Raw genomic sequence first — 27,633 nt, forward strand, 5'->3', positions numbered from 1 at the left:
AATAATCGCTCTTACTAAGGTTAGTGAGCTGTATAAATTAGTAATTGTCTTTTTCTTTAAATCTTTTTTTTTTTTATTGTTTTGTAAATTATGGCTGTGACCTACATATTTTGCCTCACCAGCGCTGTCACAACTATTTTCCGCCAATGTTCGATTTAGATTCTCTTTTCGCCGTCTACATCTAACCTCGGCAGCGGATTTTCTTTTGGTCTCCAATGTGTATCCCTTCCCCCCCCCCCTCTCCCCGGCCTTTGTAAGTGATCTCCAGCTGTCTGCTTCTCATGCCGCCTGCAGCGATAATACTGTATTTGTTAAATGCTTTGTATGCATATATTGAATATAAAAGTGTGAAGTAACAGAAGGTTTACAGCACATTCCTAACTTGAGAGAAGAAAAGGGTGAATACCACCGTTCCGTGGGACGGACACTTTCAAGTATCACTCTCTGTTACTACAACCAGTTTGTGTACGCTACCACTTCACCTTTAAAGTAGGTCCTTACTCCTTACATAACCATGTGGTGTGTACTCCATCTTGCTCGTGGAAGTATTTTGACTAGGGAACCTCTGCACTTTCATTTCGGAAGTAAAAAGCAAAAAAAATATGGGTCGGAAGCCTTTCTAAAATTAGTATCCACGAGTAAGCCCAATGAATTAGTATCCACGAGTAATCCCAATGAATTAATATCCACGAGTAAGCCCAATGAATTAGTATCCAGGAATATGCCCAATGATTTCATATTCAAGAGAAGACCTAGTGACTTAGTATCCAGTACTAACAATGTTTTATTATATTATCCAGGAATATGCCCAATGATTAAGTATCAAGGAGTAGACGCAGTGATTTAGTATTCAGGACTACCAATCACCAAATAGCATATAGCGATAGGTCCTATCGCTCCTAATTCTCTGTAGTAAGCCTTTATAATTTCAAGAAAAGTTAAGTTTAACCAAAAATAATATATTCATTTATCAAAGTTGATTATTTTAGAAATGTATATTAAGAACATAAAGTATCAAAACTAAAAAAAAAGTAAAGTTCCCCTTTCAGACCTTATGATCTATAGGGCAGATGATGTAAAGGTCATCTGATTCTGTAGCCCACGGTTAACGTCAGGTAGCCATTAGAGCTGTGTGGGAGGAGTCAAAGATCCCAAAATTAAAAAATCCCAGTCTTCACTACATAATTTTATCAACTTTCATGAGGACACTTAACCACAGTTAACATACAAACACAAAGAAGCAAAATCAAAAACATTGTCAACATACAGAAACAATTTTTTTTTATTTAATCTTTTCTCAGTGTTGCCATCTTGCGTTCATGGAACATCCTTATAAACATCTAAACACTGACATAAAATGGACATAAAATTCATGTGTTTAACAGCACTGAGACTAGGAAACATCAAAACATATTACACACATTTTTATTTCAGAACAAAGTCAAAAATATTTTTTTCATTCATCCTGTATGTACACTAGAAAATACTTTTTTTTTTTGGTCTAATTAACTCATTATGTTCACTTTAATAGCTAGATAGACAAGGCTAACAATACTCAAATGACAAGAAAAATACAAAGTCAAAGTATAAAAAAGCTTGAATATATTTTTCATATAAGCCAATTAATAACACTAAATATTGGAGAAAACAAAAGAAGATATTAAAAGATAAATGTTTTATTGTAGTTTGAACACAATTTTGATCATTTAAATTGATATTTAAATTCTAAAATTCCTAATGTTACGAATGAGTAAAATAATTATATGGCCGCCTTGTGCTACAAAAAAATAATAATTTGATATTAAAATAAATATGGTCCACTATCATCCTGACGATGGTCTTTCTCCAATGGTCCCGTGACCTTTGTGTATGTCACTGATACACACCCACTGGGATTCAAGATTTTCTTTCCATAAAGTCACCTAAAACAGAATTAGAAAACTCAATGTCAATGAAAAAAATATAATTGTTTTATATGTTTAAGCACTATTATAAACAGGGTTCCCCCACCATTCTGAGATTAGGATTTCAGGAGATTTCCAGGAGTTTTCCAGGAGAAAATATTCGATTTCAGGAGCGGAAAAATGCGAACTATATCTATATTTAGTAATAAATATAAGAATTACCATATACATGTATACAATTTTTTTTTCCTTTTCAAATTAGCGAATTCAAAAGTCACTGATTAAAGAGTAAAAAAAAGTACTTGTAAACCAATAAGCCTATTTGCACTACTCTCTCTATATATATTGCTTGTATTAGTCAACATTAGGAATTAATTAAAATCTCTAAAATTAAACAAATTGCAATGTATAACACATTATCATTATCAGTTTCCTATTTCAGTGGAAATCTCTTGCATTGATTGTTTTTATTAACAATAGGTGTCTTTAAATCTATAAAAATCTAGCTCTGAATCATAAAGCTAGAAGTGAATTTGATTGTAAAACTATGAATAGTTTAATTTTATATAGCAGCTTAAATACTATATAGACCATATTACACTATACTCTAAGCCCCATCTACTTCACAATCTAGATTTATAAAACTAAAACTAAGAGAGAGATTCCAGAATCTAAGTAGATCTCTATTAGATCTAGAATTCTAGAAATAAAATCTAGTAGACTATAGACTATACCATTATACTCTATATATATATATGGTATATATACCATATATATACTCTAAGTCTAAGGCCACCACCCTAAAAAGTACAGTAAAAGTAGAATAGAAGGCCCTATATTCAGTAACTATAACTATTATATACTGTCTGTAACTGACTATATCACTATATCTGTCTCTATCTAGATTGACTAGTGACTAGATATATCTATCTCTAGATCTGACTAGAGATCTACTACTAGTACTACTACTAGATCTAGAAGATAACTACTAATTTAAACTACTATAAACTAGATCTAGATTGACTAGATCTAGATCATACTGATCATAAATCATGATAGTAGATCTAGATCTACTACTAGTAATTTTCTAGTAATCTAGTAGACTAGTATAAAAGTATTATGATATCTACTAGCTAGCGCCTAGATGATAGATATTTATATTATTAGATCTAATCAATCTAATCTAGATTTACGGTCTAGTCTTAATTTTAATATCAAGTCTTTCTAGATTTAGATAGATCTAGATAAAATAGATCTAGCATTTTCATTCTAATTCCAGATCTATCAAATCTATGTAGATCTATAATTCTATACATATATCTAGATTTGTTTTTAAAAAAATCACTTTTGAGATCGAGACAGACTTAGACTTAGAATACCGGTACTTAGATCTATGTTTATATATGCCAGTGCCTATTAAAGTAAACAAAGTATTGAAACTTCCGTTTTAGGCTTGAATTCGCCGTTTTTTTTCTTCTCTTAATCGCCCGTAGGATCGGCGATTTTCATATTGAATGACACCCAAAAAGACAATTTTGTCTATTTTTCAGGAGATTCTTATGACTTTTCAGGAGATTTTTAATAATTTCAGGAGATTTCCAGGACTTTTTCATATATTTTGCAATTTCAGGAGATTTCCAGGAGCTCCTGAAAAATCAGGAGGCCGCGGGAACCCTGTATAAAGTTTAAATGATCTATAACTACTACATAATGTGCACACATGACTTTAAAACCATTTTTATTTATATAAAAATGGTAAAAACAAACCAAAAAAAAGGGAGATAAATGTATCAAGTAAATAACATTTTGTACACAGAAAGGAAGCAATTATTTTTTTACTTTTAAAATGGATTCTCTATGTCAAATATCCCAATTTGGTAAGTATATTGCTAGGTCTAATTGTATTATTAAAACTATTCTCTTGCATATAAATCATTTTGAAAATTGAAATTAAGATGTATATAATTGCTTAGATATTTGAAATATGAAAAGATAAATAAACAAATTTATTACGCTAATAATATTTTTAAAAGTGATGTGTACAAATATAATGCGACTCTACACGCACTGTAAAGCGAAGCTCAATAATTTGTCTTATCAACTATAGAATTTAGATCTAAGTCTACTAGACTTTTTAAAAATATTACAATTCTACAAAGTTTTTTTTTAATTTGAAATATAAATATATATATATAGATTCTAGTCTAGAACAGTCTAACCTAGGTCGGAAATCCGTAAGAATTAGATTTGGTTCAAGATTTAAAATCTAGAAAAAGATCTAGATATCTTGGTCTAGTTTCAATTTTTTTTTTTAAGAAAAAGAAAGTTCCATAGTCTTTTCTGATTGCGATTGTTTTGTTTACGTTTTTGACAAAAACTGAAAGTACAGGATAAACGCAAGCACCATAATTTAAGAAATGTAGTTTCGTGTTTTATTTTATTTAGTTTTGTTTTAATTCAAATTATTATTAAAATTTAGTTTTTCAAAAGCTGACAAAGTCTGAAAGACAAAAACTTTTATTTAAGGCAATTTGAAAAAAAATGTTCTAATACCGACAATCAGTCGGACTGGCATTTACCAGCAAGTTATTTCTTTTTAAGGAAATTTTGCCACTATGCCGGCAATCTTGAATCCATGGGTACAGAGAAGAAATATTGTGTAGTTTCCAAGGTGAACTAAGTCTTTGGCATTGACTCTAACCATCTTGGGATGTGACTTCTCGAATCCCTCCCAGACAGAACAGTAGTTCAGAAGGCTGATAGAGGGGAGCTCCCATGGGCCCAGAGTTCCAAGAGTATTCAACTCAACTCTTAGGAAAAGTACAAAGAAGTTATGTGTAAAACATTGTTTGACAAATACCTTGTTATCTCCCCCAGACACTGCCAATATGTTGCCTGTAGTTGACCAACTGACATGCCACACAACATCATCAAACTTGTGAAGTATTTTCGATGTCCAGGAATTGCTGACACCATCATTTGTCCAGATGATCACTCGACAATCCTATAGTGATCACAAAATATCTGACTGGCTTTTAAAACTTTTAAATCAAATAACTTTTTTTTTTTGTTTAAAAGGTCATTAAAAATTATGTGTGAAACTAAACTGTCAAGATTTAAATATGATTACTGCAAAGAAATGATCAAATGCATATTTTTATGCATGTGTTCAGTTACAATATAATAAATGTCATAGAAAGTTTGTAGGATATTGCTATGAAACAAAGGTGTACCACAGTACCAGCTCTTGAATTGCCTGAGCTCTATTTTGCAAAATAAATTCAATGATTCAGATCTCAGTTACTTCAAACTTTGAGTTTAATATTTCAGATAGTGACAAGCGTTACTAGTTCATTTAAAAATTCAAGCATATATTTGGATTGAATTAAAGCAACATTATTATAATTCTCATCAGAACAATTGAAAACACAACCATTTACTTCTCAACATTGGTTTGAGGTTAATGGCATATATATACTTTTGGGGCTATGTCATGTATTTCAGCTACCAATATATTTATCTATATGTATATATTTATATAGTGTATTTGAGACAATGTGTGGACACATTAAATAAACCAACATCTAATTTCTTTTCACATCCATTCAAACCATTACATTGGAAGATAAGGCTTTTGAGAACTAAGTCCATGCTATTAAATAGTAAAAAGTATCATTTGTTAATGTAAAGATATCCGCCCAGCTATTGATGTTATGATCTAGAATTCTAAATCAATGGTGGAGTTAAACTATTTAAGATTACATACAGGGTTAGTAGCACTTTTCCATGACAAAATTTTAGGAGATTTTAGGAGTTTTTTTAAGAATGAAATGTATGATGTGTGTGTGTGTGTTTCCTATCCGTCTGTGTGATACATAGTAGAACATACACAAAACTAAGCATTTATCAAATCAATTATTGTTATTTGATTTTAAAAATAATAAATATCTTGCCAATATGCCACAGAAACAATGTTATCAGCTGTGGTATGTCCACAGAAAATGTAATGAAAGTTATCTTTTAATCTAGTAACAACTTGACTGTCATCCCAAAACCTCTAACAACCATTTTTTTTCAAAGATTTATTTAAAAACATTACAAATAAGAAACATTCTTAGAGATGCCTTATTCATGATGTATATTCTCTGTGATGGAAATGTACATTTTTAGTTCCTATGTGTAACTTATAGATACTAGAGTCATGGTGTGCATTTGAGGTAATGTTTTATTCTTCTATTAGTTAACTTAAATCCTTTTCATAAACAGAGCCAGTAATATATAGGGCAATATTGGCCTATTTGAATGTTGACATTTGCTTACTAAAAAATGGCTTTTTGGATTGGAAAAGAAGGGGGGGGATTAGACCTGTTCGCGTTTTTTTTCCTAGCAGAATCTTTTTCAACCATAGGCCATATAGTTTCCCTGGCTTTTACGAGTGAAATAATTTTTACGGACTTTTCACAGCTGTATGCGAAATATTTTCGTTAAATCTACAGTAGATCTAGACTCTTGATCTAAGTCACTAAAATGCGCGGACTTTCACGGCCGTGAGAGAATTATCTTCACTGAATTTACAGTAGATCTAGACTCTAGATCTAAGTCACTAAAATTCGCGGACTTTTCAGGGCTGTGAGAGAAATATCTTCACTATATATATTCTAGTGATTTAGCATAAATCTAGAGTCTACATCAAAGTCACGAAAATTCGAGGACTTTTCACTGCTGTGTGAATATTATCTTCACTAAATTTACAGAAGATCTAGACTCTAAAGCTAATTCGCTAAAATTAGCGGACTTTAAGTCACTAAATTTTGCGGACTTTTCACGGCTGTGTGCGAATTATCTTCACTAGATTCTAGTGATTTAGAGTAAATCTAGAGCCTAGATATAAGTCACTAAAATTCGCGGACTTTTCGCGGCTGTGTGCGAATTATCTTCACTGAATATACCGTAGATCTAGAGTCTAGATCTAAGTCACTAAAATTCGCGGACTTTTCGCGGCAGTATGCGAATTATCTTCACTGGATATAGTAATATACCGTAGATCTAGAATCTAGATCTAAGTCACTAAATTTGCGGGCTTTTCACTTCTTTGTGCTAATTATCTAGCGTAAATCTAGAATCTAGCGTATTTCTAGAGTAATCTAGACATTAGATGTATCGAGATCATTAAATTGACTAAAATTCACTGAGTTTTCAGGTTAGGTGCGAATTATCTTCACTAGGTCTAACTTAGATCTAAATCTAAATACTATTACAGTTACTAGATACTAGCTAGATCTAGAAGATTTACCGACTTTCCACGCGAAGTCACTCTTACACTTACAACAAGAAGATTTTAGGTGAGGGAGGCCCCGGAGGCGTGTAGCCTACAAATTAGTCTGGTAATTGCTCTAATTATAGACAATAGTCACTACAGACTAGATCTAGCGCGTCTTTAGTGGTAACAATAAATGGAAACAAACATTTCTACGCTGACTTCAGAAAAATACTGCCAGGTGAAATGCTTGCTTGGGCCAAGGCCATCTTCAATCACGAGGTCGCGCTTCACAAGTGGGTGAAAGGCGGTGTAGACGCGTCACTGGTCAGCTCATTAACACAGCCAGCCCGTAAGGTCATGCGGTCAGAATGCCTAGTTACGCTGTTGTTGTTTTTTCCACCCACATTTTTAGCAAGAAATAATCAAAATTATATTTTAAAAAATTATTGGGTAAAAATTTTAGGAGAGTGGGCAAAATTTTAGGAGACTTTCGGCAATTTTTATGAGAATTTTAGGATTTTAGGAGACTTTTCATTTTTTAGGAGATTTTAGGAGCGCTACGAACCCTGTACATAGAACTTTAAATATTTCTTTCTTTTTTATACATAATGCGCTTTTTATTTTAAGATTAATTTGTATGGCACATCTTTCATGCTCAATGGACAATCTCTTTAGTGGACCAGAGGAGAAAGGATATCTGGGAGGTCTCCATGCTGCCTTTTAGGTGCTTAGCAAAGACAAGAGAGGATTTAAACTCAAGCTCCCTTGATAGTTAGTCAAGTGGCTTATGCCATTCAGCCAAATACTTTGAATGTATATTACAAACCACAAACACACAGACATAGAGATAAATGAACTAATGTTATGTCAATGAAATTCACCTGTGAGCAGGAGGCTATTATTGACTTTGGCAGACCAATGGACTGTGCCCAGGCAACATCTCGTACCCAATCACTGTGACCCTCGAGTTTCTGTTCTTCTATCCACTGACCATTGTCTTCTCTGGTTAAAACAACACAAAAATGAAATGAGGTACACAGACAGGCTGTATTTTTAAAAAAAGCTCAATAACATGTATACAATGTATTCAATCACATTGCCACCACATTCATAACATTAATGAGCTCAAACATTGTCTAGTTCAAATTAATTTCTTTAAGAAACATTCACATGAAAAAATGTCTTTGTCTTATGATTCAAAAATAAAAAATGCTTTGTATGTTGATATTGTCCTCATCTAATTTTTAATATTTACTAATAAAGTTTGTTGTATGGCTTGTCTTCATTCAGAAGAATAAAGAAGCAGTGCAGTATTTCATGTGGCAAAATATTGCATTTCCTCAAGCCTGCTCTCAGTTATTAAAACTTTTAAGTATAAGACTTTACAAATAATATTATGACCCTCTTCCCCTGTCCACTGATAACTTAAACACAAAAGAAAAAGCCTTCTTTAGAATTCACCAATAACAGTTTTATGAGGCCAGAAGAACTACCACCTGACTGAATTTCAGACTATTAAACAAACATTGCAAGTGGGTAGAATTAGTTAAAAATAGAAGAGAGACTATGCATATTGTAAAATTAGTTGAAAAATGTTTTCAGGAGACTAATATAAAAGTCAAGGGAAATCACTATAACATGGTTTCAGATGTAAAAGGCTTTAAAATCACAGGCACAAGACAGCATTATGGCAGTCACCTTGAAAATAGCAGCAATGGAAATAAAGAAAGCAACAGACAAGAAGCTGCATCAAAATGACCTTGTGATTTATATTATACAGATTTTAAGTCTTGTCACATGCATATAGTTTTTGAGTGATTTGTTTTACAGATTGTCAAAAAATTCTGTGCAGCAGCAGTGCTAGATGACTTTGGGCCAACTTTCATCCTACCAAACAAAGATTTGAACCTCACAATCATTTATAAATACTGAAAATGAAGTTGTTCTTATTTACAACTGAACATGAAGAGAAGAGACTAACTTTAGCATCCAAGCATTATACCGGTACCAAACAAACAAACAAAAAAAATCCCAAAATATCTTTTATCTTAATTTTTTGGCAACAAACTCTCAAAGAGTGACAACTTACACCCATATTTTGACAAGGAAGTCACATCCTCCAGAAACAAACCTCTTCACCAGACCCTGCTGGACACTCTGACTATCAAACAATGAATTGGGAGCTGTTGCAGGAGCCCAGCTTACAGCATTGCATCCAATCTATAGGGGGTAAAAAATACACAAAAAAGGGTAAATAGAATCACAGCAAAGTTTATTATATTATACAATATTCAATCCTATTACCGTAACCTGATATCTGATCTTATAAAAGCAAAAATAACATTTGAAATTATATGCTCGATGTCAATATAGTTTAAAGAAAAATTATTTTAATAATACTTTTATTTATATAATTATGATACACAAATGAATGCTTGTTTTATTTGTACTTTGAATACAATTAGGAGTTTTGATTTAATCTTTGCAAGTTTTAATCGCTGAGAAAAGAGAGTAAAAAAAAAATAATTTTATTTTCAAACTGATTTCTGTTAAATGTGTCACTAGACTATAGCTATTGTCATAACTAGTGTCCACTGATGGGAATCAAGATTAAACTACTTACAGTATGGGCATTGTTTATTTTCTTACTGTCCCATGAGCCATCACCTGAAACATGTATGTGAGATTTGAATGAAATCAAGAAGACTCAAAGTTTAAATCAAATCAAAGAAAAAAAGTAATTATCTATGAGGACTATTCTGGAAATTTAAATTTCTAAATACAAATTGTAGGCTATTAGAGCATGACACCCTTGTTAACCGTAGGCCACAGAAACTGATGATTTTTACATCATTTGCCCTATAAACCACAAGGTCTGAAAGGGGAACTTTTTACTAGAGCAACTATTAAGTCATTGATTTGTTTTGTTCTTTTTTTTTTAATAATTAGTGTATTAATGAAGTGAAAATGTAAAGTGCCATTGGGAGTCAAACATATTTGCAGAGTTTATGACAATTTTATTTTGGGTTGAAGATTAAATTACAAACTCTTATCATCATAATTACAACAAACTAAGTTTCTACAAACTGACTATAGCTTTTTGTTCAATATTTTACTTCATATGCCTAACTAGGTTAGTACCTGCATTTGTGATAACAGAGATGGAGCCATCAGAACTTCCACAAGCTAACATCAAACCATACTCATGAGGTGCAAAGCTGACAGAATTCACTAAGAAATAAAAGTAGAATGTTCAATTGGTAACATAAAAAAAAAACAAAAAAAACAAGAGTGTATGACAATATAATAACATTCAACTAAAACTTATATTTATTTGGTGTTTTTTTTAACCCAATAGCTCCCATCTCACTCTAATGTGGTGTTAACTAAAAAAAAAAAAATGTGTAAGATTGCTTTGGGGCGCTAACAGTAATTAATTATCAACTTTCCTATAAGAAAAGCTAATGTTTTTGTCTGATTTTGAATGAGAAGGTGTTGACTCTTTTTTAGTTAAAACTGGATGTGTATCACTTTTTTTTAATGAATTTTTGTAAGGGGTACTCATACACCCAGTGTATATGCCCCCGCTTGGAAAAGTTAGTATTTTTTTAAAACATTTTTTATTCTAAAGGTATTAAAAGTAGATATTTTTTAAAACTAGACGTATTGTTATATTTTTTAAAAAGTTATTTACTTATTTATCAGTGTTATATCTTACATTTTTATTTATTTAAAAAAATTTTTTTTTAGATTTTTCTTTTAAATTCAGAGTTAAATTAAGGTATGTTAAGAATTTAGGAGCTATTGGATTAATAAATATTCCTTAAAAGACATTAATTAACAACACCAAAAAAAAAAGCTTGGAACACAACTTACCTGAGGAATCATGTTGTGTATACTCATACAGTTTTCCCCAAACACCATTGGTTTCTTTCCAGATAATGACCTTTCTGTCATAGCCACACGAGGCCAGCATGTTGCCAAACATTGGGTGGGCCCAGGAGAGTTGCCACACAGGACCTTCATGCCTAAATGAATAACAACAATGTATTTTAAATATGTTAACAAGTGTTTTCCGCTGTAAAACAATACAGTAAAACAAACTGAAGCAGAATAATGATCAAATATAAAAAAAAAATTTTCTTTCAACATATTTTCTTTCTCTTTCTTTTAATGCTATTTGTGTCCTTCAGATGTCATTGGAATGAAAACTCAAAAGTTGTTTTTTTTCATAAAATTTTATTATTAAAAAGCACAATGTTTGAGGGGTATTGAGTTTGAATCCCTATTAGATGAAGACTGGGATTTTGAACTTCAGGATATTTAGGACCCATCTGAGTCATCCCAGCCCTAAAAGGCACCTGACATATATAGGGGATGTATAGGCACAATAGGTTGATTTGCTTGCCACATGACACCCTAGTTAACAGTTACCACAAAAACAGATAAGCTTTACATCATCTGCCCCCATAGGTCGCAAGGTCTGAAAAAGGTACCTTTACTTTACAATGTCAGAATTTGGAAACAACCAACAATCTGAACAAATACCGTACACCAATATCTAAATTTAATTTCTATTATTAAATTTAATACTGCTAAAGGTTTCTAAAGAAAGATATTTCAAGGTTTGGTTGCTAGGGACTAAATTAAATTTTTGATGGTATACAGAAAATTAATTTAAAAATTAAGGCATTTCAGATAATGTTTGACAGCATTTCATTGGTTCCAATCTGGGTGGAAGGAAAATTCAAGTGCTGATCAAGTTACAGCTCTTGATGGATACACACATATTCAGTTTCCAAAATAAAGATGTTAAAATGTGTCCTTAGAAAGCGAAAATATATAATGAGTAGTATTGTATCAATAGCAGAGCTGACAATATTTTATTAAGCCAACCCAAACAAAATTGAACACTCACCCTCTTAGTTGTGTGATGAGTGTTTGCTGGCCATTTGTGACATCAAAGATTCTAATAGATCTGTCAGAAGAGCATGTCGCCAGTTTAGTACCATAATAATCTAATTGAGCATCATGCTGTGGAAAATAAAGTACTCGATTCACGCACTTATCCACTAATATTAATGCACTTATCACTAATATCTTAAATTAAAGAATTTTTCAAACCTATATAATGCCTTTTTTTTTTATAATGCCTATTCATGACAGACAAAAATAATTTTAATATACAATGTATACAATTAGAACTTGTAAATGTTACAAAAAAGTATATATGCAATAAAAGTGTTGTATCTCTTTTTAAGCTTATGTATCAATACAACATTATTAGAAGTCAACACACGTAAAAAAGACAAATGAAAAGATGCAGAGCTAAGTTACTAAGAAGTACATTTAAATGTGTAAAACTCACTATCATATCTTCATGAGCTGTGTCCACTGAATTAATCACAGACGCCTGGAGATACAGAAAAAATAAATGACAGTATTTAAATAAAGAGAGCCCACATTGGTGCCACTAGTAACTAAATAAATAACAAATAGTTGTCACTAGAGTCATTAGAGTAGTATAAAGTCTTGTGGACTTATAGCTGGTTTAGACCAGCTTTTAATTTTGTTTCTTAAGAATCATAAATCACATCTCTAGATATTGGTTCTACTTAAGACTTAAGTATTTGACAGATAATATCTAAGAAGTTAGTCTCTAGTCTATGTCAACATAAATTGAACATTATTTTATAATATATTTAAAATCTATAATATAATTTTCATCTTCCCAACAAGTTAAGCGCTGCCGCCACAATTTTTATAGCTGCATAATGGTTAGTCCTAGGAAAAAAATGGAAACATCTATAAATTTGTCATCCATTTGTCAGTACAAATGGTAATATTAATATTGTTTCGTTACGCTGTACACATATCTAGTTACAATAAAAATGATGTTGAAGAGGGTCAGGTCAATGAGTCCAGCGCTAACATAGTAAGTTAAGAGTCTAGGCCTAGGTGACACTAGATCTAGAAGTATACTAGACTCACTTTCAAGTATTTCTATTTGAATTCTAGACAAGAGTTAACTAGACTGACTAGACTTGACTAGAGTCTAGATTCTAGTAGTCTAAACTCTATCTAGACTAGTAGTCTAGACTACTCTAGCAAAGTAAAGTAGATCTAGAATCTAGATGCATCTAAATCTAGATGTTGACTCTTAAACTTTTTAGATCTAGATCTGGATTCTATAGATCTAGATCTAACTAAAGTCTAGACATCTAGATATAGAATTTATAGAATCTAGATGTATTCGAAGTGTTTTAACAAAGTTATCGAAAACTGGTTAGGAGTAAAGATATTTCTGTCGTACTGGATCAATTTTGATTTAATTATTACAATTGATAACTTACCATTTTATTTTAACGTGTGCGATCTGAGGATTAATTAGATACTTAAGATTAAAATATGTATCTAGATCTATCTTTATTGCAAACTAGATCAATTTGAATGTATTTATTTATAACTAATTGACTGTACTATTCCATGGGAAGTGTCATTGTTTATAACGTGGCAAAGGGGAGCCCACTCTTATTAATCGAAGTGAAGGAAATATCTTTCTCCCTCTATTCATGATTTCAGAAAACATCCTCAAATACTCATATAATAGAGTCTAGATCTAAGACTAAGATTAAGAATATTTAAGAAGCCATTAACAATGCGTAGCATGTCATTTTCTTCTTTTTTGGAAGTAGCGTCTGTAATATATAAGACAAGAATAATCTGTTCTGCCTTTAAAATGTATAAATATGTCTAAATATTTACTGGCTTCCATAAGCAATTGCTTGTTTTTTATATATTATAGCCACTAGAAGTGACTAGACTATTCGGCCCTGGTTAATGTACTTGGAACTAGATATGAGGATCCTATTAATATAATTGAAATGCTATAGAAAGAATATATGTGTATCACAATGATCACATACAAACACAGCATCACAAACGAAGAGGTTAGAGACAAGATTGGACCCACCACATGACCTGCTAACACATAGGCCCAATAAAAAAAAACTAAAAAAAAAATAAAATTTATTAACCAAAAATTTCAGAATGACGTAGAGAACAATGGTAAGTAGCGAGTCGCCTTCCAACTTGTTAAGGTGTATTCTTAGAACTGTGTCGCTATTTTTGTTGAGTAGGCTATAAATAACTTATCACAATGTTTTTCTTTTTTTTTTTTTTCCTTTTTCTCTTTTTTTTTTTTTAGCAAACCTTAGTTTTGTACTTTCACAAAGCATTTGAATCCTAAGAATCTTTAGCCCAATGCCTCTTTTTGCTTTCTTTACCTCTTTTTTTTTTAACATTTTACATATATACTTAGAATGAAATGAGATGCTTTATAGATCCTTATGGAAATTTGTTGTGATTACGCAAGGTCTCTTTTCTCATATAAAGGCAACACTATATTCACATAAATAGAACAGACACAACATAAAGATTATTATTATTATAGCTTTTAAATAGCGCTACTTTCATGCTTATAGTATGCTCAGAGCGCTTTTGGTCCTATCTCATTTGTGGACCAGTTGGGGGGGGGGGAGGGAGGGGGTATCTAGGAGTTGGTTTTCCGTTCTGCCTTTAGTCGGGTGTCGAACCTCGAGCCCCCTTCTAGGTAGCCAAGCCAAGCCAAGTTCGAGCGGACTTGGCCTCTCGACCACGCTTCATTGAGCGACTGAATTAGAAAAAGGCTATAGAGTGGTTCTTTCTTTCTTTATTTATTTGAATTCAGTAGCTCAAAAAGGTTTTACATCGTCAAAAACAAAGAAAACAAATTTCGTGGTCTCTCACGAAAAGTAATATTCTGCCCCAGAAATTGTTCATAGTTCATTTGGTTGTCCCATTTTCTGGCTGTAGACATCATGGCTATTGTTCTCTGTTGTAGACACATGTACCAACACATGTATTATATACACGTCCTCACATGCCAAAAGATGAATCAGGCATTCTTCAGAAGGCAGCCGTCTCCAGTTTTCATGGAAGCCTGGAAGCCAAGGAAATCCCGTGGAATACAATGCTAAATGTTTATGTTGGTGCGTTTCCTAGTTGACAGATCAGCGTGAATCTTCATTGTTCTAATGTTGTTATGTCCAACACCATATTCTTAAAAGCTGGGCTAGTCAACGCAAACCAATGTTCCTGGACATCAGTCAGTCATCACGTTGAGGATGAGGCGTGTGTTCGTCGCCATTGTATACAGGTCCAAAGAACTTTATTAATCTGACAGTTTTCCATATCACCATTGGAGAAACATCGACACAAGAAATGCACCGGGCTCCAGATGTTAAACTTTCATCAAACCAAGATTGAAGCCAAACAGCATTGCAGTGATCTCTTGAGGAATTTAGTGGACTAGATATATATAAGTAGGTTATGAATACAAGCATGTCTGGTCTGGCTATGATTTTTCCCCAACGAAAACCCGGGACAACTAATCTCCATCAGTTGACACAGAGAGGTCCTGGAGTTCTGTTAGAATCACCACAGACTGAGAAGATAAAATACAGCATTGCTGTGAGCTCATGAGGAATTTAGTGGACTAGATATAATCTACGTTGATTATGCTTTCTGTTATGTCTGGGCTGGCGATAATTTTTTCCCCAATGAAGTCCCGGGACAAGTAATCTCCACCAGTTGACACCGAGAGGTCCTGGAGTTCTGTTAGAATCACCATAAACTGAAACGATAAAAAAAAAATAGTATCTGTACTTTTTAATTATTTTTTTTTGCTTTAAATAGTGTCCGAATAAAGTTCCACTCGACTCTCCAACCTTTGATTATAAATATCACACAAAGGAAAACATTACCATGTAACGCCTCCATTGGATAAAACCCTTACTTCATAAAATTATAATAATAATAATAATAATAATAATTCTAATAGCAAAGATATACTAAAAAAATATTGAAACCATCAGAGTTAGAAATATGATACAAGGATTAGCATATCAACAACTAATAGATAACTAAATGAGAATAAAATAAATACACATACATTAACATACATAACCTAAAAAGGCTACAACAAAGTACAACACCAGGTGGCTAGGTCCCCAATGGGCACGGGCCTTTGAAAATAGGTAACAAACAAAGAACATATACAAATACATTCTAATACAAGCATGACATTTATTTTATGTAAATAAATCAATTAAATCAATTTCATTTGCAATTAGAAACCACTACTGTAATATAAAAAAATACATACGTATATATATATATATATACTGTTATAAACCTGGTGGTGGCACAGATGGGGGTAGTGGTATGTGTGTAGTCAGCCGATGCAAATCGCCCCAGGTCAGCGCTAGGCGCGCGGTCAACCTTGACGAGTTACGACAGTCAGCCGAGACGAGTGTCAACATAACGGTTCGGGAAGGATCGGCGTCCTGAACAGAGCTCAGGAGCGTCACGAGGGATGTAGTCGTGTGACCACCCAGAATGGTCGAGCAACGTTCTGCCCAGTTCTAGAAGGCCAGCAGGGACCCTATATAAAGACGGAGATGTCGCAGTCAAGACGGTTCGGAAAAGGAGTTCAGAACACAGTTCAATACATTCCGGTCGACTACAGTTCAGTGAGGTTCAGCGGTGCGGTTCTGTACGGAGCATTACGACGGAGAGGCCAGTGCAAGAGTTGATACAGCGGTACGGTTGATACGGAGAGATATTTGTACAGCCTGTGTTACGTGTCGCCAATTGTACAGTTTTGGCTCAGATTTATTCGACTATCAAACTGTTACGTTACTTTAGAGCCCTGAGTTGTCAAGTTCTTTAAGTTGGTGGTGTATGGTGCAGTTTGCAGAGAGTCTGGATAGTGAGATTCGTAACAATATATATATATATATATATATAACAATATATATATATAATATAACATAATATAATATATATATAACAATATATATATATATATATATAACAATATATATATAACAATATATATATATATATATATATATATATATATATATACATATATTTATATATATATATATATATAACAATATATATATATATATATATTTATATATATATACATATATATATATATATATATATATATATATATATATATATATAACAATATATATATATATATATATATATATATAACAATATATATATATATATATATATATATATATATATATATATATATATAACAATATATATATATATATATATATATATATATATATATATATATATATATATATATATATATATATATATATATATATATATATATATATACAGAACCTCAAGCCAGGACACAGCCAGCTTCGACATCAACAGGAAGACCAGCTAAGTCAGAGGACAAAGTGACATACTCTCTTATCAAATGCAAGAGTGATGATTAAACATAGTATTCACTAGAGATAGATGCAAACCCTCCCCCTTTTTATTCTTATATGTATATTTATGTATATATATAACAATATATATATATATATATATATAAATATATATAACAATATATAAATATATATATATATTTATATATATATATATATATATATATATATATATATATAACACTATATAAATATATATATATATTTATATATATATATATATATATATATATATATATATATATATATATAACACTATATAAATATATATATATATTTATATATATATATATATATATATATATATATATATATATATATATATATATATATATATATAACACTATATATATATATATATATATATATATATATATATATATATATATATATATAACAATATATCAGGGTGCTATGTCAAACAGTAGTTTCTTGTCAGGGCGCTATATGAAACAGTAGTTTCTTGTCAGGGTGCTATTTCAAACAGTAGTTTCTTGTCAGGGTGCTATGTCAAACAGTAGTTTCTTGACAGGGCGCTATGTCAAACAGTAGTTTCTTGTCAGGGCGCTATGTCAAACAGTAGTTTCTTGTCAAGTAGTTTCTTGTCAGGGCGCTATGTCAAACAGTAGTTTCTTGTCAGGGTGCTATGTCAAACAGTAGTTTCTTGTCAGGGCGCTATGTCAAACAGTAGTTTCTTGTCAGGGCGCTATGTCAAACAGTACTTTCTTGTCAGGGTGCTATGTCTAACATGATTTTCTTGTCAGGGCGCATATATATATATATATATATATATATATATATATATATATATATTGTATATTGTATATTATATATATTGCAGAGAGTCTGGATAGTGAGATTCCTAACAATATATATATATATATATATATATATATATATATATATATATATATATATATATATATATATATATATATATATATATATTGTTACGAATCTCACTATCCACGCTCTCTGCAACTTGCACCAAACGACACCACCAACTTAAAGAACTTGACAACTCTGGGCTTGAAAATAACGTAATAGTTTAATGTCAATAAATAACAGCCAATACTGCACAATTGGCAGCACGTAACACAAGACTGTACAAATATCTCTCCGCCGTATCAACTCTTGCACTGGTCTCTCTGTCTCGTCTCGGACTTGTACTGAGCCGTTGTAACGAACTGTAGATCGGGAAGTTGTGACTGACTGGTCTCTTATACCTTCGCTCTTTATATAGGGTCCCTACTGGCCTTCTAGAACCGGACAGAACGTCGCTCGACCATTCTGGGTGGTCAGATGACTACATCCCTCGTGACACTCCTGAGCTCTGTTCACGAAGTCGATCCTTCCCGAACCATCATGTTGACACTCGTCTCGGCCGATCGTCGTAACTCGTCACGGTTGACCGCTCGTCTAGTGCTGGCCTGGGGCGATTTGCGTCGGCCGACTACACACACACCACTACCCCCATCTGTGCCACCACCAGGTTTATAACAATATATATATATATATATATATATATATATATATATATATATATATATATATATATATATATATATATACAACAAAATATCTACCTGAAAACATAGTACTGCATATATACCTATTTTTTATTTATTTAGTTAGTTAGTTTTATTCGAGGAACTATTTTTTTTTTAAAATACATTGCTACTATAGAAACTATTTAACTAAAAAAAAAGATTATTTTGAATATATATTTATACACATGCACACACATACGATATACACACATATATATTTAATTTTCTCTTAGTTATTTGACAATATTTTTATTTATAGCTAAATTGTTCCACTTTGCGTTCAAAAATTTACATCCGAATTGATACATTTAATATATTTTCCACTCTATTCACTCTTTCTATTATCTAATTAAAGTTACTTATGTTTAAAGATAGTATTTTCATTTACTGAATGTACCTTTAACTCAAATTTTTTTTATAATTTTCTATCCTACATTGTATAATCCTTCTGTATATATGATCTACTTGTATTCTATTTAGAATTTTATTGTCATAAGTGTTTTTTAACATTCTTCTTAGACATTCCAATGGTCTAGAGGTTAAGTTCGCTTAATTTTCCTTGGTTAGGCCAATAATAGAATATGCATCATCCGTTTGGGACCTTTCAACTCAAGAAAACATTAAGAAACTGGAACAGACACAAAATAGAGCAGTGAGATTCATAACAAAGGAATATTCACATTTGACTAGAGTAACACCTTTAGTAAAATCACTAAATTTAGAAAGCCTTCAGGACAGAAGACTCAAAAGTAAAGTAGCAATTAAACATAAAACACTGAACCATAATCTTCAAATACAAAAACAAAATTTAATAAAATACTCTGACAGACACAAAGATAAAGGCACATTTCTCGTCCCATATGCTAGGACAAATTTGTACAAATACTCCTTCTTCCCTTGTGCTATTAGAGCATGGAATGGGTTGCCTGAGCTAGCCAGGAAAACCAGTGACTTGGCAGAATTTAAGTCATTGGTTAATATGCATGACTAAATGCATGACGCGTAGGACGTAATCATCCTCTTTTTTGAAGTAACGTCTGTATTATATAAGATAAGATAAGCTTAGTGCGTTATCGCTAGGCGGTGTTTTTGTCGTTTCCAGGGTCACTGGTTCAAGCCTCGGTAGGCGCAGTCCCTTATTTTCGTCTCATTTAATTCACTACTTTCATTTAAAAACTTGGTCCCTGGTGCTGCTGTTTATTTATGTTTAATATGTATGTATCATCATGTTCCATAGAAGTATCCTATACTCTGCTAACCAAATCAAGTTCATATCTTTAAGTTTTTTTACTTTTTGCTTTTGCTATTTAAAAATATTGCTAGACCTATGTTGACCTTGGCCAGACTTTTGGCATTTAAAATGTTCGATAGAGTTTCTCACACTCCCCAAACAAATGTTATTCCGGTTGGCTATTATCCATCCCACATAGCTTGCAAGTGTGTTTCTGACCTGCCCTGTCCCTACCCTTCTTCTTTGTTGGGGTCATTTCGTAAATCAGTCTGTAGGCCACTTCCCGTGCTTTCGGAGTAATGTTTTTACTGTGCAATTGCGTGAATGGGTCCGTGTGTGTATTGACCACTATTCCTAAATCCCTCCCCCATTTTATTCTAAGCTTTAAATTTTCTTTAAGTTTGTCTCTAAGTGCTGTGTAAATGTTTCTAGTTTTGTGATGTATTAGGTTTTCATTGTTTTGTGAGTGTCTGGTTTGTGAACTGTAAAAGGGGTGGACATGGGTGATGAAGTAGTGGGGTGTGTTGTTTTGGATGGGGAGAATTTTGGTGAGTCTTAAACAGAAATAGTATCAAGTTAAGATTTCAGGGGACCTGACCACTCTACCAATATATTTTAAACGAAGTGCTTTCATTTTTTTTTCTCATCTTTTTTTTTTTCAGGATACCTCAGATTTTTAGCTTTTGACGTCAGTTGTCGAGCTGTTTACATCATAGAAACCTTGGGCTTTTGCCTCTTTTGCTTTGTCTCTTTTTTGAGCATTGCCTCTTTTTTGGGCTATTGGCCTCTTTAATGGGCTTTTTTTTATGAAAAAAAGATATATTTTATTGGTTGGGGTACAAATTAAATACTTATATTTTAAAATATAATGATTGCAAACATGGCAAGGAAATGGTCTATGTGTGGCGTTGTATCATTTTAACGTTTTAAGTTGCTTTGTACAAGTTATTCATCACAAGGCAATTTGTTTTTTGTAATAGCATATAATGAATATTTTTTTTTAAATATAAGGTACTTAAATGTATACAGTGAGGATTTCAACAATAGATAGTGCAAAGTTTCATAGATAGATAGTTTCAATAAGTGAAAGTAGAACATTAAATGATATTAAAGCATTTTAAATCTCTTGGTCACACATTTAATTCCCACTTTGTCTCCATTGCTTTGGGTTGTTTCCCTTGTGCTTTGTTACGTTAACCCAATTCTTTATATAATTTTGTATTAAATGTGTGTATACATATATTATATATATATATATATATATATATATATATATATATATATATATATATATACACACTCATACGTACTTAGGCATTTAAACATTTATATTTTTGTTTTTTTTTATTGTCTCCCTTCATATGACAACTTTTGATTTCCTCCCTTGAGATTCGGAAAACTACTTCCTCATCATCAAGGTGGACATTATGTCTGCTAGAGTCAGTATATCGGGAGTTTCTGCTCTGCGACAATTTCTCTGTGGCTGTCTTTTAGTCACAGGGGTCAACTAGAGTCGTACAGAATTGTTTTTTCTTTTCTTCCCCCTTTTTCTTTCCTTTCATTTTCCCCCCTTTCTCTTTTTTTTTTCCTCTTCCCCTCTTTAATATAGTATCTGTCTGTAGACTGCACAAGCATGCACAATATTGACAATGGTGGTGGGGAATTATTGTTGTAACATTCGTAAAGAAAACAAAATGGATGCAAAAAGTTTGTTGAAATAGATAAGGTTATGTTGATGCTCAATATAAGAACAACAGAAGAAAACCAGTGTTTAAATAGATAGTAACAGTCTCCAAGACTACTTTTTTTTTTTAAATAGTATTTTTGTTTGTATACTGCACAAGTATGCACAATACGGATAATAGTGGTGGAAATGTATTTTTGCAACGTTCGTAAAGTAACAACTATGGACATAATTATTAAAAAGTACAACTTTATACAAAAATTGTTTGTTTAGATATCATGAGGTCGTGCTTGATTTTCAATGCGAGAACAACAGAAGAAAAAAAAATGTTTACATAACAATAAAAGTCTGCCTTTGTTCTTGATTTCTTTGAGTTACTCTTCTTTCCCCTTTCTTGGGTTTTCACGTGTTCGCTCCTGATTTGTTATTGTGCTTCCGTTCCTTGACTTGCCGGCCCAATGTTTCACTTCTATACGATTTTTTGTTTTAATCGCATGAGATCTCTCGTTTCCTCCTGCCAAACTCGCTTGTCCTTGTAGATCAAAAATGTGGTGCAGATCTCTACAGTCGCAAAGACAAGGTGTTTGAGTACTGATTTTGAATTGTCTTAACCTTGGTCAATTTCAAGGGGCAATCACTACTTTTTTAAATTTGGGGTAATACCTTTTTTAACTATATGGTTACAATTTTAAAAAAAGGGGTCTTTAAATATATAAAAGGGATCATTTGGAATATATATCTATACACACGCATACACATAACACACACACATATATATATATGTATTGTTATGACTTTGCCATGCGCACCACCATCCAGGCTAGTGCAGAGATGCGCACTTCTAGTAACCAGACTAGAACAGGATGTTGACATGCAGAGACTAACGATTTCGCCCAAGGAGAGAGCCAATATGGAGATGCTGTACTCAAGGCAGATGCCCTTTGTGTTTGTCATGTCTCTATGTAAATAAACGTCTATGTCCTCGTTGAGTTGCCTCACTTAAGTTATTACAATATATATATATATATATATATATATATATATATATATATATATATATATTCATTTCTTTTTATTTAAGTTAATAGACAATCTTGATATATTTATTTAGTGCTATATTGTTTCACTGTGCGTTCAAAATTTTTCTTACAAATGTGATGAAATATAACTTCACTATTCGACCGGCGGCGTAGCATACGCCTCTATTTTGCAGGGACGGCCATAGGCCACAGCAACCTATCCGACCGCAGTGGGCCCCACACTTTCATAGGACCCGCACTAATTCTATGTGTACATTATTAAATTAAACCATTTTATTACTTATAACAGATTTCTAGCGGCCGCCTGATTTTCCAGTAGCTCCTGAAAATCTCCTGAAATAGCAAACACAGAACAATGGGGGATGGGAGCGGGCAGGGTTTGATAAATTTAAACGACAGTCCAGCGCTCAGTACTACTACGCTTGTGTTTTCTCGAGGAACATCCGCAGAAATAAGAAAGTGATCTTTCCTTTACTTTCCGGTTACATTCTTGAGGGAAGAAGAGAATTATATATATATATATAGATTATAGATTTTGTTATGGTAGACAATTAGTAGTTAGGTATTCCAAATGAGAATTTTTTTTAATTATTTTTTTTAGGATACCTCAGCTTTTTAGCTTTTGACTCCAGTTGTCGAGCTGTTTACATCTTAGGAATCCTTGGGCTTTTGCCTCTTTTTTTGGGCATTGCCTCTTTTTTGGGCTATCGACCTCTTTATTGGGCTTTTTTTTTAACAAAAAGATGTATATTTTATTAGTAAGCGTACACATTAAATAGTTACATTTTATAGTACAATAATTGCAAACATGGTAATGCAAGTAGTTGCTATCAGATTGTCATATTTTAACGTTTTAAATTGCTTTGTATATGGCGTTATTTTTTTCTAATAGCATATAATGAATATTTTTTAAATTTAAGGTTCTTACAATACATGTGATGAGAATGTCAACAATAGGTAATTAAATAGAAACAATCAAAAAGTGAAAGTAGAAACTTAAATGATATTAAAACATTAAAACATTTTAAACATCGTAGTCACATTTTTTTCCACTTTGTCTACATTGTTTATGGTTGTTTCCCTTGTGCTTTGCTACATTAACCCAGTTCTTTATATTAACTTATATCAAACTTGCGTACACATCTATGTGTGTACACACTTGTGCGAACATAGGCATTTAAATATGTATATTGTTTCTTTTGTTGTCTCCCTTCATATGACAATTTTTGATTTCCTCCCTTGAGATTTGGAAAACTACTTCCTCATCATCAAGGTGGAAGTCCTGTCTGTTAGAGTCTGTAAATCGAGAGTTTCTGTATTGAGACAATTTCTCTGTGTTAATAATGATAATTTGCAGGTTGGACTGAAGCGGTCCTATTAATTTTTTTTTTCAAAAAGATGCATATTTTATTAGTAAACATTTTAAAGTACAATGATTGCAAAACATAGCAAAGCATATAGTTACATTTATGTTGTCATAACATTTTAACGTTTTAAATTGTTTGTATATGGCGTTATTTTTTTCCAATAGCATATAATGAATATTTTTGAAATTTTAGGTTCTTAAAATATATGTGGTGAGAATGTCAACAATAAGTAATTAAATAGAAACAATCAAAGAGTGAAAGTAGAAACTTAAATGATATTAAAACATTTTAAACATCGTAGTCACATTTTTTTCCACTTTGTCTACATTGCTTATGGTTGTTTCCTTTGTGCTTTGCTATATTACCCCAGTTCTTTATATTAACTTCTATCAAACATGCATACACATCTATGTGTGTACACACTTATGTGAACATAGGCATTTAAAAATTTATATTGTTTATTTTGTTGTCTCCCTTTTTGTGACAATTTTTGATTTCCTCCCTTGAGATATGGAAAACTAGTTCCTCATTAATTAGCAAATATATTATGTCTAGAACCTATATGCCAAAAAAAAAAAAATTGGTCTCGCTATTACATTAAAAAAATGTAAGTTGAAATATTGGTGTTTGATATAATTCTACAATTTTTGCAATTATTAATTAATATATAAATAAAATATAATATGTTTTGTAGAATTTTTGTAATATAGAATCTTGTAATATTTATATATATATATATATATATATATATATATATTATGCCATTTTTACTACTTACTAAAATAAAAAAATTATGCAAAATGTTGTTATTGAAAAGTCTATAGAGTTCTCCGTGTCATTGTACATTCAGAATAAGGAACGGAAAGGCCATTCTTCAGAGTTTGATAACTGTTGTAAAATCATTTATTTTTAATTTATATAACTGATACTGTTGTAAATCATGTAGACTGTTTTAATTCATATACATTTCAACATTTTGAATAAATATTTGTAAAAAAAAAGAATTGTAGTATAGATCATGAAGATTTATCTTTCGAAAAGAAACTTTAAATAAAAGTGTATTTATATAACCTCGATTTACAGCATTTACATCGTCCATTTAGCATTGGCATTAAATGTTGGCCATTAGAGCCAAAAATTTTTGTATTTTTTTTTTTGTTAACCTTTTTATTTTCTTATTTTTTGTAAAAAATGAAAATCTATACTAAGACAAGTATCGACTTCTATCGGGGCTTTGATGACGTATCCAGTTTCCCCTCAACCCCAATACTGTAGTACTATACAATGTACATATACATAACAGCATTTTGCCGTGTGTTCAATCCACCGATGATCCCCAGCCCAAAGATATGCACCGTCAAAGTGGTAGCTAAATCCAAATAAGTTGTAAGTGCGGAGTTATTTCCTTTAGATAAGCTTTCTTTTTTTTTTGGTTGTTTAAGTGCTGGTTTGTAAGGACCGGGTCCTCCATTACCATAAACACGGTTTTTAAAAGAAGATGTTACTGTATAGTTCTAAACTTACACTCACATTTTCTGCCTCTCTCTGATTCAAACAAAACAAAGCAAGACTTGAAATGGACGAGTCGATAGTTATTTGCTCGAAACTCCGTCTCTTGCATCTTTCATTCAGATTGTCAGCCATGAAACATGACAGAAGCTAGGGAGACAGGATTAAGGTAATCCAACTAGCTGCCACTCGATCAGGTGGTCCGGGAGAGGCGGACAGAGGCCGAGATTGACCTCTGGAGAAGTAACATTGACTGAAATGATATTCACAAGATTCTGACCAGTTTGAATGAACCTGATGTTTTGAATTTGGAATGTAACACATCACGGAGTTATCACTCGGTGAGTATATGGTGGTATATTATTTTGCTGTTAAGCTTACGATGTTGTTGTGGCAGTATTAGTAATTCAATCTTTTATGCATATACATCATGACCTAATCAAGTATCAGCTGATTATAATAAGCTTTAGAGAGTGTGTCACAGTAAGACGGAATGCGGATATATAATTACATTTGTACTGCCTTTTTATATCTCTCTCTCTCCTTTTATTTCTCTCGTTCTTATTCCTTCTCTCCCCCCCCCCTCTCTTCTCTTTCCACTCTCGTCTCTCTTCCTCTCTAGTTCTAGTTCCTCTCGTTCTCCCCACTATTAGGCCTATATTCTCTCGCTTTCCCTTTGTCTCTTATTATTCTCTCTCTCTCTCTCTCTCTCTCTCTCTCTCTCTCTCTCTCTCTTCGCGTCTCTCTTATTCTCTCTAGTTATTTTTTTTCCTTTCTTTCTCTCATTCTTTTTCTTCATGTTCTTCTCGGTTTATAATTTCTCTTCCTTTTCATTTATTTCATTATTTCTATTTGTTTTGTTTTTTTATTCCTCTTGCTTCTGACTATCTCTATTTCAACTTTTCTTTATTTATTTCTTGCCAGAAGCATTTGTGTTGAATTCTAGCCACGATTTCGGTGCTAAAATGTATGACTAAATTTAAAATAGACCTGCCTAAGTAAACCTTAGTCTGGTGTCCCTATCTCACCATCTTCATTCAGCTCTGCCTCACTATATGTTACCCCCACACTCACACAATTAAACACTTCATTGAATTTATATATTTCTAAAGATGATCATTTTCTGGAATAGCCAAAATAAAAATCAGTACTAATAAAATGTTTAAAAACGAAATAAAGTATTTGCGTTGAAGTCATAGACTTATATATACTACTAGACTGGAAACCGGAAATAAATTCTTATCCGCGACTGATTGATCGTGAGTGAACATTTTGTAGAAAGTTGGATAAAGGCGTTGTTTTGTAAAGTAGTTCAAAGAAGTAAAGTTATAGTTTTTTTTCAACCCTAACCTATGTAACATAATTTTATTTTTTAGATCTAGATCTAGTAATTGATTATCAAAAATACACAAAAAATCACAATTTAGTGTTGCATTCAGTCTTTTGATTAAGAAGATTATGTATCTAAAAATTGCAAAATAATAATTATGAGACAAGAGTACTTTTATTTTTGATTTTCATTTACTAGATCTAGATCTAAACATTTAATTATATGTTACATAGTTTAGAGTTGAAAAAAATATCCTATAGAGTATACTTCTTTTAACTACTTTACAAAACAACGCCTTGATCCAACTTTCTAAAAAATGTTCAGGACATTTTTTGTAGTGTTAAAAAGTCTCCATGTCCAGTCTAGATATAATATATATAAGTCTATGGTCTAGAATTTTTTTTAT

The 27,633-nt window shown here is 32.0% G+C and overlaps 1 protein-coding gene across 1 annotated transcript; it reads right to left on the bottom strand.

Annotated features, from left to right (window-relative positions):
* Window positions 1-1,255: 1,255 nt before the first annotated feature.
* Window positions 1,256-13,660, bottom strand: LOC106073815 (protein SEC13 homolog). The gene is made up of 10 exons (XM_056025762.1): window positions 13,518-13,660; window positions 12,533-12,577; window positions 12,083-12,198; window positions 11,041-11,192; window positions 10,306-10,395; window positions 9,788-9,831; window positions 9,254-9,384; window positions 8,046-8,166; window positions 4,765-4,908; window positions 1,256-1,922 (listed from the first exon to the last, which is right to left on the bottom strand). The coding sequence occupies exons 1-10, from the start codon at window positions 13,518-13,520 to the stop codon at window positions 1,824-1,826; spliced, it is 945 nt and encodes a 314-aa protein (XP_055881737.1). The 5' UTR covers window positions 13,521-13,660; the 3' UTR covers window positions 1,256-1,823.
* Between the last annotated feature and the right edge of the window lie 13,973 nt (window positions 13,661-27,633).

Source organism: Biomphalaria glabrata, chromosome 4 (genome assembly GCF_947242115.1).
Source record: "Biomphalaria glabrata chromosome 4, xgBioGlab47.1, whole genome shotgun sequence".
Classification (NCBI taxonomy): domain Eukaryota; kingdom Metazoa; phylum Mollusca; class Gastropoda; family Planorbidae; genus Biomphalaria; species Biomphalaria glabrata.

What these genes read in the sequence shown, in the direction of transcription:
- LOC106073815 (XM_056025762.1), bottom strand. An exon ending in CAGCTCATGAAGATATGATA is followed by an intron (nt 12,199 to 12,532) that starts GTGAGTTTTACA and finishes TATTTTCCACAG; the next exon opens with CATGATGCTCAATTAGATTA. An exon ending in TTCCTTGTCAAAATATGGGT is followed by an intron (nt 8,167 to 9,253) that starts GTAAGTTGTCAC and finishes TGTTTTAACCAG; the next exon opens with AGAAGACAATGGTCAGTGGA.